This window comes from Schistocerca piceifrons, chromosome 5 (assembly GCF_021461385.2).
Source record: "Schistocerca piceifrons isolate TAMUIC-IGC-003096 chromosome 5, iqSchPice1.1, whole genome shotgun sequence".
NCBI lineage: Eukaryota > Metazoa > Arthropoda > Insecta > Orthoptera > Acrididae > Schistocerca > Schistocerca piceifrons.
Window position 1 is genome coordinate 335,641,170 of NC_060142.1, and position 15,923 is coordinate 335,657,092.

The following is a 15,923-nucleotide window of genomic DNA, read 5'->3' on the forward strand; positions in this document are numbered from 1 at the left end:
CTGATGTAGTAGTTTATGTTGATGCCGGGGGCCAACAGTGCAGACACAAAACTCATCAGGCTACGCTATCAAGCTCTTCGGTAACACTAAATTGGGGAACTAAAAAAACAGTACTGTAGCTTTTTCTTATACAGAAGCAGAATTTGCATCACTTGCAGTTGTGCTGGAGAATATTTGTGGTTTGAGATGCTATTCCAAGACCTAAAAATTTTGAAAAATGAAAAACTTGACTTATGAAGACAATCAGTCTTGTATTGCATCTCCCTGTAAACAGGGACATAAGGGGCTAAAACACATAGATGTTAAGCACGAGTTTGTTACAAACTTACACTTGACAAGGAAAATAGATGCCAAGCATACCGCTTCAGAAAATCAGTTAACTGATATTTTTACAAATTCCTTATGAAAACAAAAAACTGAAAACATGTCACAAGGATTAGGAATATGAAAAGTTGTACATAAAAATTACGTAGCGTTGAGGCAGAGTGAAGGAATAGCAATTTACGTCACACTCCTCATGAGCTCCTTGATATATTAATCTTTGGTTATCGAGTGTCTTGGATTTTCCCTTTTTTCCTTGTAGAGTATCACTGTAAATCATTGTTGTTATGCATGTTCGCTATTGTGTTCTTAATTTTTCTACGATGACTAAATCAGTTTGGCCTAAATGTTTCTTGTTTGCAATAATGCTCTGCAAACTATTTTTTCTAACACAGATTTTTTACTGGTTAATCATTTGATAGATTTGGACGACTGCTATCTCAACACTACTTTTAATTTAACACAATCTTTTTGATTGTGATTTTTTTTCATGACATGTGAAAACATTGTGTAGTTAATACCATCAACCTATTCTTTCATTTCTGGAATAAATGTACAATAACAGGAAGAAATAGGTTATAACTATGTTAACTAGCATCTGTTTTTCTTTTACACCTTCTGTTAAATACAGACAGTTCGAAATAACTGCTTCTAAATTTCAACTTTTCACTTGCTTCTCTTTATGCCTTCTAACCTCCAATGGAGCTTTCCTGTTATGCTTCTGGACTAGCATTTCAGGAGAAACAATAGAGTTGAGAGTCCAACTTAAGCTTTAGACCATATGCTGAGAAAGAAATACAGAACCTACAAATTCATTCATTTGCTATGATCCACAACATTCTCAGACTGGAAGTTATAAACAGCTCAGTATGTCCAATACTTGTAAAATATTGTTCCGTAACAAGATTTGTAAATATTTTAATACCTCATATTTGTTGGCAACACTGTCCCTTTTAATCTGTTAGAGGTTGTGCCACACTACAGATCAGTCCGAGGTAAAAATTTATGAGAGGCTGTACACACACGTCTTTAAGGATGTGTAAGTAATGCCTGTCACAGAGTATTATGGGAAGTTGTAGTGGCAAAAATAGCTTACTTCTATAGCCAATTGCGTAATGACATTTTCATTTTGATGGTGTTTGAAATAATAACGTAACAACAACATTAACCAAATGCTATTGTGAATTTTTTATGGAAAACACTTCATTTGCAGGGTCAAAAACAGCAGAAGCAACGAGTCATCGAGAAACAGACAAGAATAAAACGAAAACTAGCAAGCTTCCAGAAAATAAGGAAGTGTACGCACACAAACAGTGCCACCTGAGCACGCAATTCCAAGGTTGTAGTATGGTCAGTGGACTCTAGTAAGGGGTTGTTTTGTAAAGGGTGGGTGAAGAAAGACAAAGGCAGGAAATGGGAGGACGGGTTGGGGAGGGGTAGCCAGTGGCCCTGAGCTTGGCAGCTTTTGGGCAGGATGGGAATGTGAGAGGTGGGGGCAGCAGGTATATGGGATGTAATGTAGCACTTTGGCACCTGAGCCAGTGAGTTTGCGTGGGGCACAATGATGATGACATGAAGGCATGGAATGGGAGGGAGTGACAGGATAGCGAAGGGGAGACTGTTTGGTAGAGGGTGTGGACACAGTGAGTTAGTGGAGATTATTTTATACTAATAACAGAAATGACAATATGCACGAAGACATAACTGATTAACATTTGGTCAATGGTTACCACATGCTATCTTCCATTGACTACTTCCAACTTGACATAGATACACATTGCTAAGACTGATAATCTATTATACTAAAGCAACTGATATCACCTCTACTACACATTTATTATACGCAAAATCTACTGCACACAAATTTTGCCCTGTCCCCTTGCTCCAAAACATCTTTGTGGTAACAGATTGACCTACAGCATAGCCTGAGTTCTAAGATTTGGTTGAAAGGTGATAATTTGGTTGTGAGTTTATGTAAGTACGTTCTGGGAATGTGGTATTATACGATACCCCAATCCTGTTTGTTTTTTATTATATTTTGGGGGAAGGAGACCAGACAGCGAGGTCATCGGTCTCATCGGATTAGGGAAGGATGGGTAAGGAAGTCTGCCGTGCCCTTTCAAAGGAACCATCCCGGCATTTGCCTGGAGTGATTTAGGGAAATCACGGAAAACCTAAATCAGGATGGCCGGACACGGGATTGAACCGTTGTCCTCCTGAATGCGAGTCCAGTGTGCTAACCACTGCGCCACCTCGCTCGGTACCCCAATCTGCGATGAGTATTTTACAAATTATATAACAAATATGAAAAAAAGGGGGGGTTGGAGCTATGCAACTCTTACCCAAATTTTCTTTCATGGTGATGGGAATTTTTGTGGCTACCAGATGATAATATTCAATGCAAAGTTTTAAGTCATGTGACCTACATTCCGACTTTGGGCAGAAGCAGATTACTTACATTGACATTTTATCGTTTATACCTTAATACATGCTGTTTTACTTTGCTGCTTATACAATAATATGCTTTATACGTGAAAACATGTTAAATATATTTATCCATTATGTAGCACAATTAAATCTCTTGCAAAATATGTCCTGCAATTTTCAGAATTCATTTGAGCTACTATTTTCATTTACAGGATTGCGTTGCAGTCACGATACATCAATGACAGCTCAGAATCCATCAACGACAGCTCAGAATCCACAAGTCAGAACACTTTTTCACAGTGAGAATGTTATCTTGACTTTCGGTATTGTCACAAGTGTCCCATGAATGAAACTATTCTAGAAGAGATTTTAACTAGTCTCTCGTGCTGTATACATCAAATGAAAGGTTGCACAGTGTAGAAAGTAAACAATATTCTAAGAAAATCTGAAGTTAGAAATAATGTAACAAACGGCCATTTGTACCTGCAAGTACCCTGCATCAGCAGCAGCATAGAACTCGCTAAGATTCTCAAATTCCTTTTCAACACCAGGAAGATCATCTGCCAATGCCACACTCCGTACATAATAAAATATACCCATAAGTACCTGCAAAAATTTAACGCAGAAGTTTTTACGTAGAGAACAGCTGATCGCCTTCATTGAAAAAAGAGCAGTAATGAAACTTACAAGTTGTATGATACCCCACACGCTTATAATAAGTCCGCAGAGTGACAGTTTTGGTCCACAGAACTTCATTATTAACACTATACTTCCCCGTTGTTCAAAGTTTAATAAAAAAACTTCTTCCTCAACTCCCGTCTATGCCCATGAAATGTATCTGGGTTGGTTACGCCTTCACTTGTTACTCATGTGATCTATAGTCTCGAACCCTCGGGTTTGTCCAAAATGTGAAATTAAATGAATCATATTAGTAACTTGAAAATATGCTTCCATAGCGAGAAAATAATTTTAAGGTTTTTTAATGTATAATCAGTAGTTAACTATTTTCTCAATGAAAATGTTTATTGGAGTGAGTCAATGTTGTACATAGTTCTGTGAATCTTTGGTATGAGGTGTAGGAACGAAACATGGTCGATAGGCTGGGTAAGGATTCTTGTGATTGTTTCTGTTATAGAATATGATAACACAATTTGGAATTTCAAGTTTTTATGGATGTTTTTCATACGCATGCTGCGATTAGGCTTTCTTTATGTCAATAAAAGATACTTGTGCGTTTCTTAGTACTTAGAAGAGATGGTGTAATTTGAAGTCTTTTTCCTAATGTTATGGGTGTGAGCAGTTTAAAACTGTCAGTAATAATGTGTAATGTTTCTAGTTAACAGTGAAGCTAATGCGCGACGCATTGCCATGGTGGAGAGCTGCTTCGGCAGTTCGGGACAGGTAAGATTATTTCTTACCCATACAACTAATGTCACCAAATATGATGCGTGTTGATTTGGATAATAAGGAAAAACAGGCGCCGCAATCTAGAATCTTCTGTCAAAAGATTTTTGATGACAGAGCTACGCAAACTGAAGACGTTTACGCGATAGCTCCGATAAGAGAGTAAGATATTTACAAGAGTATGAATACCGTACAGGGTAACAAGTAGTCACTAGGTTACACATTGATGAGCAAGGGTGAAAAACTCAAGAGAAATGGAAAGAGTAATACAGACCGAATGATAGATACACGCCACGCTTTGCTCAATAAAAAAAAACTTATGCCAGAGTAGAACAATTTCTGTCTTGAACAATTTTGTGTTAAGGTGCTAAATATGTTTTTGTAGCATTATTCGCCATATTATTTTGGTCTGAGCCATTCACCATATTATTTTGGTCTGAGCCATCCGTTTATTGGCTTTTGAAACTGTTAACTACCAGTTGCCCTTCATCACGCCACACAATTGTAGTTGACACATTAAAACAGTCAAACCAGAGAAGCAACATTCCAGTATCTAGTACTGTGAAAATTGCTTCCATGTGATTTGTACTTCAATAAGTGCACAAGCATATCTTGAAATAAGTCTGTGACTTTGTTGTCATCTGCTTTGCAGTTGTAGCTTTTAGCAATGTGCACTTTTTCTAAAAGCTTGTAGCAGCAATAACTACCAGAGATGATGTCATTGCAACTACCATTTGTTTAACACTATGAACTGTAGGCAGAAATGTAGCTGTCACTTCAGTTACTGTTGTAGTTTATGCAGATTAATACAGCTAAATGATAGGTAACAACTATTTAAGGGACAAAATAAGCTTATGCTTTATTCGCTCAACACATATTAATACATTTGACTACTAAATTATATTATGTTGCCCCTTCAACAAACGCGGAACATTTATATTCAATAGAGTGTAATGCACTCTGCTTGTCATATCTTGTGCACCACTATGCAAGCTGAAAAATGTTTGTTCACATATCCCCAACGCTCACCCCTGAAATAATACTTTTCAGATACTCAACACTATACATTCCAGGTTAAACCATAGTGTTTCACCAGCTTCTGAAATTTGTCTTTACTGAGAGGCTTAGTTAGGAGATCAGATAACATTTCTTCTGTGCATAGATAACTGAGGATTATATTCCACTCTTCCACATGATGATGTCTTATAAAGTGATGCTGGGTCGACAGAAGCTTCCTATCCCACCCATCGGCTTTGGTCTGTGACGTAAGGGTCTTGTGGTGTGTAACGTCATGACGGCGTGGAGTTTGGTTTGTGAGTGTGACGTGTTTGTAGATGTTGTCGTGTTGTGGTTTGTTGCGCTCTCTGGTGGTATGTTAAAGACTTTCGTTTGTGTGGTGTAATGGGCTCAGTTTAGTCTTGCTCATTATACAGAATTGTTCGAGTGTTGGCTGTGTTTGTAGTGGAATTCATTTCAGTGAGTTAACAATTTAGTGGTTTTGTGTGAAGCTCGTGTCATAATTTGAGTAAATTAATTGGTTGTTGTTTTTGTTCAGGAATAGATATGAAGGATAAAATTAAATAGTGCGCATCTGCATGATATAATGGGAAATACCGTTTTGGAGCTGATAAAGTTTTTACAGCTGTTTGGGTTACTTGCTGGGATCGTGAAGTGCTCCATTTGTGGGCAAGAAATGAAGCTGACTGAAGTCCTGGCATCTCGGTCCAGGGACTGTTATATGTGGCGCTGTCGAAAGGATGACATTTGACGTTCCATATGGTGTGGTTCCTGTTTTGAGAAGTGTAGGTTGGGCATGCGCGAGATTTTACTGATTACTTATTATTTTTGTTATAGGTCCTCACACAGTTTTTGTGCACTTGAGACTGGTGTGAGTGAGAGGAGTGTGCTTGATTGGTTTTCTTTTTGCTGTGAAGTGTGTTCTGAGTTTATTAAGTACAGGCGTAAGTTGGGCCGGCATGGGGTGGTTGTGGAAGTGGACGAGTCGCAGTTTGGGAAAAGGAAGTATGGGAGGGGTAAGTCTGTGGTTGGTGTCTAGGTGTGGTGGGGATGTTGTTCCGGGGGCCGGGGGGGGGGGGGGGGAGGAGGAGGAGGAGTGTTCTGAATGTGTTTTTAGGGTTGTGGAAGGGAGATCTAAGGCGGAATTAGTGGGGTTACTTGAGGAGTACATAGAACCGGGGTCCACAGTAGTTTCAGATGCATTTTCTTCATATAGGGGGTTGGGTGAGAGAGGATTCAATCATGTAGTCATTAACCATAGCTTAGAGTTTAAAAAGTTATGAGACAGGGGCTTGCACAAATACAATAGAGGGGATGTGGGGGGCTGTTAAGTCAGTTTTTGGGAGGGGGAGAGGCGCTCTTCCAACCTTCAGTCTCATTTAGATGAGTACTGTTGGCGGAAGAGTGTCCCTGAGGGCTATTGTGTTTTCTGTTTTTTTTTTTTTTTAATGGCTGTTAGTAAAATGTATAGGCCGAAAGTGGTTGGTTAGGGTGGGTGGGTGGCTGGGTGGCTGGCTGCGGCTCAGGATGGGGTGGGTGGTTTATTTTAAGTTAGACTGTGTGTGTGTGTGTGAGAGAGAGAGAGAGAGAGAGAGAGAGAGAGAGAGAGAGAGAGAGAGAGGGAGGGAGGGGGGGCGGGGTGTTCGTTTGTATTTTAGTTGTGGAGGATCTATTTTGGTGAAGTTTTTGTTGAGTTGTAATGTGTGATTGAGAATTTTTTTATGTTGCATTTGGTTTTTGTTTATGGTTTTTTTTTTATTTTTGGGTGAGGGGGGAGGTTGGGTTGGTTGGCGGGGGGGGGGGGTGAGGTGCGGGTGGGTCGGGTCTTTCTTTTGGTTGAGTATTTTTTCGTTGGTCTGTGGTTGTGCGGTTGTGTGTGTGTGTGTGTGTGGGGGGGGGGGGAGTCTGGGTGTGTGCCTGTGTGTGATTGTGGTGGCCAACCTAGTTTGTGGCGCTGGAACTTTTTTGTGGTAAGGTTTTATTTTTTTGTTTTTAGTGTATGTGTTGTGTGTTGGGGTCGAGGGAAGTGTTTTATCACAATGTGTGGTTCTGGCTGTTGGTATTGGTATCGGGAGATGTTTTTGAGCTGTGTAGGTCAAGGGAAGTGTTTGGTCCCAATTTATGGGCTCGGGAGCTGCTGTTGTGCTATATAGCTCAGCGGAAGTGTCCGATCCCAGATGATACTGTGTTTAGTGGAATTTGGGGAGTTTCGTGTTGTCGGTTTTTCTTCGTCGTTTTGCGTGGTTTTGTATGGGGGTGGGTGTCTAAATTTCTTTATATTTAGTTTGTCCCCACCAAAAAAACCCAAATTTCCAGCGCTTGTCCCGTTAGTGTCATTATGCTTTTTGTGAAACGTGTGTGTGTGTGTTTTTTTTATGTATTTTCGTCTTTATAATGTGTATGTAACGACTTTATATGTGCCATATTGGAATCGTGGTTTATAGTCGTTTCCGCCATATTTGTGATGTCACAGGTCAAAAGAGATGGGTGGGATCGGATACTTCCGTATTTCCCAAAATTCCACAGTTAGCTTTAATGTTGGAGGAGATTCTATTTCACTCATCAGTGTATGGATCCAAAGAGCTTCTTGGATAGTGGAGGACAAGGCCATATATTCCGCTTCTACTGTACTCAAAGCAACAATTCTTTGTCTCTTACAAGACCATGGTATCAATCCTCCCATTAGTCTAAAATAACTTCGTGTTGGAATGTCTGCTTTCCAACTAATTTCCCCAGTCTGCAACACTGTATACTTCCAAATTTTCCAGTTTTAGAATATTTTAACTTATAATCAGCAGTTCCATTTAAATATCCAAACCCATAATCATTGGCAAATTTTTCTCTGGTAGTCGAGCTAACAATAAAGTTCCAATCCATTCAAACACAATTTCAAAACGAATATTCCTCAGACAATTGGAGATTGAAATTATTTTATTCACATATTCATCCATGCTTTTCACTTATTCAATCTTGTGGTTATCAGGTCATGCAGTAATCCTACTTTTCTGGTTAAACCACCATCTTCAAATGTGTTTTTCAGTTTGCCCCGTACCTCCTTTGCTGACGTAGTCTTTTCTGTGTGAACATAATTCACTGGATCAATCAAAATGTTTAGTTTTGATTTCGCCTTCATATCCTTAGTAGCAAAACTTGATTCCATAGGTGCCAATTTACTGTTTGTGATGTCCCATAAGTCATTCAAGTGCAAATACGCCTCAACAGCAAATATCCAGGTCGCGTAATTTTTACTCCCTACAAGCCGCTCTGTTTGCGGTATCTGTGGTGTACTCATTTTACAGTTATTTTCTTCTTCGTATAGCATACACAATCCAAATTTATACGAACTTCCGCACACCTTTTGCGCAATCCAGTACCTGGGCCCATAACCTGTTGTAGTTTATGCAGATTAACACAGCTAAATGATAGGTAACAACTATTTAAGGGACAAAATAAACTTATGCTTTATTTGCACAACACATTTTAATACAATTGACTACCAAATTAAATTACGTTGCGCCGTCATCAAACACGGAACATGTATATTCCATAGAGTCTAATGCACTCTGCACATCATATCTTGTTTGTTCACATATCCCCAACAGTTACATGCCAACATCATAACGTTTCCAAAAGTTCTGTCCACCATGATATTGTAAGTCAATCATTGTTTTAAAGTTTGATTTGTAAGATCAGGAATTAACAACCCGATATTGTGTTGGTGTTCAAGTTGACAGTTTAACCACAGTTTTGAATGAACAACAGATGTAGGGGTATGTGGTGCCTTAAGAAACCATTGAATGTCAAAGATGTTTTAGGTAGCACTGTTGTATCCTCATTTCATCACACATCTAGTGCTATAGTCCAGCATGACAGTAATCAACCTAATTGTGTCCTGAAAGTACAGGTATTTTTCTTTAACTTATCATTTTGCCAGGCATGCCCCAGATTACAAATGTAATATTTTCCTCAATCACATGAAACCTGCCCATTAGTATTTTAGGCTAAAGTTTACAATGGGCTGCCCATGTGCAGAGGTTGACAGCGCATATGCATGTAAGATTCAGAGCGAATTTGTTGTTACTTTCGACAATACAAACTGATCACTTATCTTCACACATCCACCTCCTTAACCTCATGATTTAATTAAAAAAAGAAACAGATCATATCAGACATTGACTATGGCATGTGCAAGTTGTTATTTCAGTCATGGTAAAGGCATTAGACAAAATAATCTGAACACTGATATTAACATGTTCTCTAAAGCTTACGGTCACACTGAGTAGGGAGGTAATTCATATTTCCTGTGAAACCATCTAGATGACAGTATCCCAGTGAATGATTGCATCTTTCAAAATGAAAATTCCACCATTCTCACAAGTAAAAATGTGTAACATTATTTAGTGGACATGAGGATTGAATGCTATGTCTTCCCTACCATCAGCACTCACAGAGTTTGCATACATGTTGGGTCAAAATTGAGTTCATGGTTTAAAAAAATTGGTAATATCATGAATCATGAAAGGAGGTTGTATATTTGGAAGAGACCTGGAGACACCAGAAGGTTTCAGATCGATTATATAATGGCAAGACAGAGATTGAGGAACCAGGTTTTAAATTGTAAGATATTTCCAGGGGCAGATGTAGACACTGACTATAATTTATTGGTGATGAACTGTAGATTAAAACTGAAGAAACTGCAGAAAGGTAGGAATTTAAGGAGATGGGACCTGGAAAAACTGAAGAACAAGAGGTTGTAGAGAGCTTCAGAGGGAGCATTAGGATACAATTGACAAGAACAGGGGAAAGGGGTACAGTAGAAGAAGAATGGGTAACTTTGAGAGATGAAATAGTGAAGGCAGCATAGGATCAATTATGTAAAAGGACGAGGACTAGTAGAAATCCTTGGGTAACATAAGAGATATTGAATTTAATAGATGAAAGGAGAAAATATAAAAATGTATTAAATGAAGCAGGCACTGGGAAAAAGGAATACAAACGTCTCAAAAATAAGATCGACAGAAAGTGAAAATGGCTAACCAAGAATGGCTAGAGGACAAATGTAAGGATGTAGAAGCATTTATCACTAGGGGTCAGATAGATGACACCTACAGGAAAATTAGAGAGACCTTTGGAGAAAAGAGAACCACCTGTACGAATATCAAGAGCTCAGATGGTAAACCAGTCCTAAGCAAAGAAGGGATAGCTGAAAGGTGAAAGTAGTATATAGAGGGTCTATACAAGGGCGTTACACTTGAGGGCAATATTATTGAAATGGAAGAGGATATAGATGAAGATGAGATGGGAGATATGATACTGTGTAAAGAATTTGACAGAGCACTGAAAGACCTAAGTTGAAACAAGGCCCCAGGAGTAGACAACATTCCATTAGAACTACTGACAGCCTTGGGAGAGCCAGTCCTGACAAAACTCTACCATCTGGTGAGCAAGATCTATGAGGTAGCTGAAATACCCTCAAAACTTCAAGAATAATTTAATAATTCAAATTCCAAAGAAAGCAGGTGGTGACAGTTGTGAAAATTATCAAACTATCAGTTTAATAAGTCACCATTGCAAAATACTAACACAGATTATTTATAGATGAAGGAAAAACTGGTGGAAGCTGACCTGGGGGAAGATAAGTTTGGATTCTGTAGAAATTTAGGAACACATGAAGCAATACTGACCCTACTACTAGTAAGATAGATTAAGGAAAGGCAAACCTACTTTTTTAATGTTACCTTCCCCAGAGGATATTAAACAGTTATAAAACAATAAGAAATGTCAGATTTCATTTGAGTACTAGTGGAATAAGCATGTATTTTCACTGCTTCTGTGCCTTGCATTAGTTTTTGGGACTGTATATGCTCACATTGCAAAACCAAATCAGTTTTTTAGGTAGTTTAGATCAAGGGCTTTCTAATGAAAACTATGTAAAAGAGTTTGCAGGATATACTTTTTTGTAAAAATGTGCTGAAAATACCGATTTTTGGTGCTTTACAAATATCATCAGCTTTGCCCTCAATTGGTCAACTATTGGAAAGCAGTGGGGGAATGAAATTTTATATTTGGAGACCTTACACTTGTAAGTTATCACGTACAAAGCTTCGGGTTACCACACACTTACCTTTTGAGACGTAAAAAGCTAAACTTCACTTTTTTACCTGAAATATATATTTTTTATTTCACTTTAGAGCACACAAAACATTTTAAAAGATGGCCTAGTTTTAATTCTTTCATGAAAATATTTCCTAAGGTGATATGCCTACCCCCATGAACCATGGACCTTGCCATTGGTGGGGAGGCTTGCGTGCCTCAGCGATACAGATGGCCGTACCGTAGGTGCAACCACAACGGAGGGGTATCTGTTGAGAGGCCAGACAAACGTGTGGTTCCTGAAGAGGGCAGCAGCCTTTTCAGTAGTTGCAGGGGCAACAGTCTGGATGATTGACTGATCTGGCCTTGTAACACTAACCAAAATGGCCTTGCTGTGCTGGTACTGCGAATGGCTGAAAGCAAGGGGAAACTACAGCTGTAATTTATCCCGACGGCATGCAGCTTTACTGTATGGTTAAATGATGATGGCGTCCTCTTGGGTAAAATATTCCGGAGGTAAAATAGTCCCCCATTTGGATCTCCGGGCGGGGACTACTCAGGAGGATGTCGTTATTGGGAGAAAGAAAACTGGCGTTCTATGGATCGGAACGTGGAATGTCAGGTCCCTTAATCGGGCAGGTAGGTTAGAAAATTTAAAAAGGGAAATGTATAGGTTAAAGTTAGATATAGTGGGAATTAGTGAAGTTCGGTGGCAGGAGGAACAAGACTTTTGGTCAGGTGAATACAGCGTTATAAATACAAAATCAAATAGGGGTAATGCAGGAGTAGGTTTAATAATGAATAAAAAAAAAAAAAAAGGTGTGCGGGTAAACTACTACAAGCAGCATAGTGAACTTATTATTGTGGCCAAGATAGACACGAAGCCCACGCCTACTACAGTAGTACAAGTTTATATGCCAACTGGCTCTGCAGATGACGAAGAAATTGAAGAAACGTATGATCAGATAAAAGAAATTATTCAGGTAGTGAAGGGAGACAAAAATTTAATAGTCATGGGTAACTGGAATTTGAGAGTAGGAAAAGGGAGAGAAGGAAACATAGTGAGTGAATATGGATTGGGGGAGAGAAATGAAAGAGGAAGCCGTCTGGTAGAATTTTGCACAGAGCATAACTTAATCATAGCTAACACCTGGTTCAAGAATCATAAAAGAAGGTTGTATACATGGAAGAATCCTGGAGATACTAGAAGGTATCAGATAGATTATATAATGGTAAGACAGAGATTTAGGAACCAGGTTTTAAATTGTAAGACATTTCCAGGGGCAGATGTGGACTCTGACCACAATCTATTGGTTATGAAGTGTAGATTAAAACTGAAGAAACTGCAAAAAGGTGGGAATTTAAGGAGATGGGACCTGGATAAACTGACTAAACCAGAGGTTGTAGAGAGTTTCAGGGAGAGCATAAGGGAACAATTCACAGGAATGGGGGAAAGAAATACAGTAGAAGAAGAATGGGTAGCTCTGAGGGATGAAGTAGTGAAGGCAGCAGAGGATCAAGTAGGTAAAAAGACAAGGGCTAGTAGAAATCCTTGGGTAACAGAAGAAATATTGAATTTAATTGATGAAACACGAAAATATAAAAGTGCAGCAAATGAACCAGGCAAAAAGGAATACAAACGTCTCAAAAATGAGATCGACAGGAAGTGCAAAATGGCTAAGCAGGGATGGCTAAAGGACAAATGTAAGGATTTAGAGGCTTATCTCACTAGGGCTAGGATAGATACTGCCTACGGGAAAATTAAAGAGACATTTGGAGAAGAGAGAGCCACTTGTATGAATATCAAGAGCTCAGATGGAAACCCAGTTCTAAGCAAAGAAGGGAAAGCAGAGAGATGGAAGGAGTATATAGAGGGTCTGTACAAGGGTGATGTAATTGAGGACAGTATTATGCAAATGAAAGAGGACATCAATGAAGATGAAATGGGAGAGATGATACTGCGTGTAGAGTTTGACAGAGCACTGAAAGACCTGAGTTGAAACAAGGCCCCGGGAGTAGACAATATTCCATTAGAACTACTGACGGCCTTGGGAGAGTCAGTCCTGACAAAACTCTATCATCCGGTGAGCAAGATGTATGAGGCAGGCGAAATACCCTCAGACTTCAAGAAGAATGTAATAATTCCAATCCCAAAGAAAGCAGGTATTGACAGATGTGAAAATTAACGAACTATCAGTTTAATAAGTCACAGATGCAAAATACTAATGCGAATTATTTACAGACGAATGGAAAAACTGGTAGAAGCCGACCTCGGGGAAGATCAGTTTGGATTCCGCAGAAATGTTGGAACACGTGAGACAATCCTGACCATACGACTTATCTTAGAAGGTAGATTAAGTAAAGGCAAACCTACATTTCTAGCATTTGTAGACTTAGAGATAGCTTTTGACAATGTTGACTGGAGTACTCTCTTTCAAATTCTAAAGATGGCAGGAGGAAAATACAGGGAGCAAAAGGCTATTTACAATTTGTACAGAAACCAGATGACAATTATAAGAGTCGAGGGGCATGAAAGGGAAGCAGTGGTTGGGAAGGGAGTGAGACGGGGTTGTAGTCTGTCCCCAATGTTATTCAATCTGTATATTGAACAAGCAGTAAAGGAAACAAAAGAAAAATTTGGAGTAGGTATTAAAATCCATAGAGAAGAAATAAAAATGTTGAGGTTCGCCGATGACATTGTAATTCTGTCAGGGACAGCAAAGGACTTGGAAGAGCAGTTGGACGGAATGGACAGTGTCTTGAAAGGAGGATATAAGATGAACATCAACAAAAGCGAAACAAGGATAATGGAATGTAGTCGAAATAAGTTGGGTGATGCTGAGGGAATTAGATTAGGAAATGAGACGCTTAAAATAGTAAAGAAGTTTTGCTGTTTGGGGAGCAAAATAACTGATGATGGTCGAAGTAGAGAGGATATAAAATGTAGACTGGCAATGGCAAGGAAAGTGTTTCTGAAGAAGAGAAATTTGTTAACATTGAGTATAGATTTAAGTGTAAGGAAGTCGTTTCTGAAAGTATTTGTGTGGAGTGTAGCCACGTACGGAAGTGAAACATGGACGATAAATAATTTGGAAAAGAAGAGAATAGAAGCATTGGAAATGTGATGCTACAGAAGAATGCTGAAGATTAGATGGGTAGATCATATAACTAATGAGGAGGTATTGAATGAAATTGGGGAGAAGAGGAGTTTGTGGCACAACTTGACAAGAAGAAGGGACCGGTTGGTAGGACATGTTCTGAGGCATGAGGGGATCACAAATTTAGCATTTTGGAGGGCAGCGTGGAGGGTAAAAATCGTAGAGGGAGACCAAGAGATGAATACACTAAACAGATACAGAAGGATTTAGGTTGCAGTAGGTACTGGGAGATGAAGAAGCTGGCACAGGAGAGAGTAGCATTGAGAGCTGCATCAAACCAGTCTCAGGACTGAAGACAACAGCAACAAGGTGATATGTCTCAAAAGTTGCTGAAAACTCAGTGGTGCACTGTTGAAAGCTGCATTATGGGAAACAAATGAATGTCTCTGAATTGGTGATCATGAAACTTTATCAATATTCATTGGAAATATGTGTGAAAGTTCACACAAAATTTCAGCGAAATACATGATGGACCTGCAGGAATTTCTAAACCACTCTTTATGAAATGACCCTAATTTATGTGTGACTGTGGATTGTGGAAACTAATAAATAACTTCCACACTGTCTTGAGGTGGCAGGATTCATTGCAAATTGATAAAATATACTAGGAATTTTACTTCCACTGATTTTGGCATGCTAATCAGTAAGCTGTGTTCTCACAGTCTTGTGAACGTCTGCTGTTGGTAGGCTAGATGCACTGCTACTAGACTGCATTATAAATCGCTCATCGATATTGACATAACAGAATTCTTTAAGTCTCTAGTTATTTCATCCATGTATTGCTGGAAACCGAGCGAGGTGGCACAGTGGTTAGCACACTGGACTCGCATTCGGGAGGACGACAGTTCAATCCCGTCTCCAGCCATCCTGATTTAGGTTTTCCGTGATTTCCCTAAATCGTTTCAGGCAAATGCCGGGATGGTTCCTTTGAAAGGGCACGGCCAATTTCCTTCCCCATCCTTCCCTAACCCGAGCTTGCGCTCCGTCTCTAATGACCTTGTTGTCGACGGGACGTTAAAAAACACTAACCTAACCCTATTGCTGGAAAGTGAGAGAGGCATTACATAGTCTGAATGGCATTTGAAGAAATTTGTAAAGTCTGAGTGGAGTGCAAACATTGATTTTGGGTATACCTTCTTGGTGCAATGGTTGTATGATAAAAAACTTGGATATTGTTGATCATGAAGGAAATTGTGTTTCCATGAATTTCATAGAAAAATCCTCAGCTCAGTATGTGGCCCAGAGTGACGCTAGAGTATTCTTCTGGTGATAAGATAGCCAAAGTCTGCACAAGAGTTGCACTTGCTGCTCTTCTAAGTGACATTGTAGAGTAGCAAAGCCCTTGCTATCTGAAGGATGACAGATGTCTTGTGCTAGCATGAAAGAGAACTTTTGCTTTGCAGTCATGAGCTTGTCTGCAAGCAGCTGATGAGGCTATGCATGGACTGGTGGTCCTCATGTAGTTATGGGATGGTTTGCCATTGAGTGTCTTGTCAGTGCTGG

The 15,923-nt window shown here is 39.3% G+C and overlaps 2 protein-coding genes across 3 annotated transcripts in view; one reads left to right on the forward strand and one right to left on the reverse strand.

Moving 5' to 3' along the window:
* LOC124798393 (ribonuclease kappa-B) overlaps positions 1 to 3,623 on the reverse strand; it is a 28,160-nt gene extending 24,537 nt beyond the window's left edge. Inside the window, exons 1-2 of the mRNA XM_047261770.1 lie at positions 3,436 to 3,623; positions 3,232 to 3,354 (exon numbers count right to left, since the gene is read on the reverse strand). Of these exons, the coding sequence (XP_047117726.1) occupies positions 3,232 to 3,354; positions 3,436 to 3,504 (192 nt within the window). The 5' untranslated portion in view covers positions 3,505 to 3,623. The remainder of the gene's footprint in view (positions 1 to 3,231; positions 3,355 to 3,435) is intronic.
* Positions 3,624 to 3,764: 141 nt separating this feature from the next.
* LOC124798430 (pleckstrin homology domain-containing family F member 2) overlaps positions 3,765 to 15,923 on the forward strand; it is a 138,732-nt gene continuing 126,573 nt past the window's right edge. The window contains exons 1-2 of one of the 2 annotated variants that reach the window (XM_047261839.1): positions 3,765 to 3,852; positions 4,085 to 4,149. In XM_047261839.1, the coding sequence (XP_047117795.1) occupies positions 3,837 to 3,852; positions 4,085 to 4,149 (81 nt within the window). In that variant the 5' untranslated portion in view covers positions 3,765 to 3,836. Of the gene's footprint in view, positions 3,853 to 3,943; positions 3,978 to 4,084; positions 4,150 to 15,923 lie in introns of those variants that run through there. The other variant, XM_047261838.1, reaches the window with a different exon arrangement.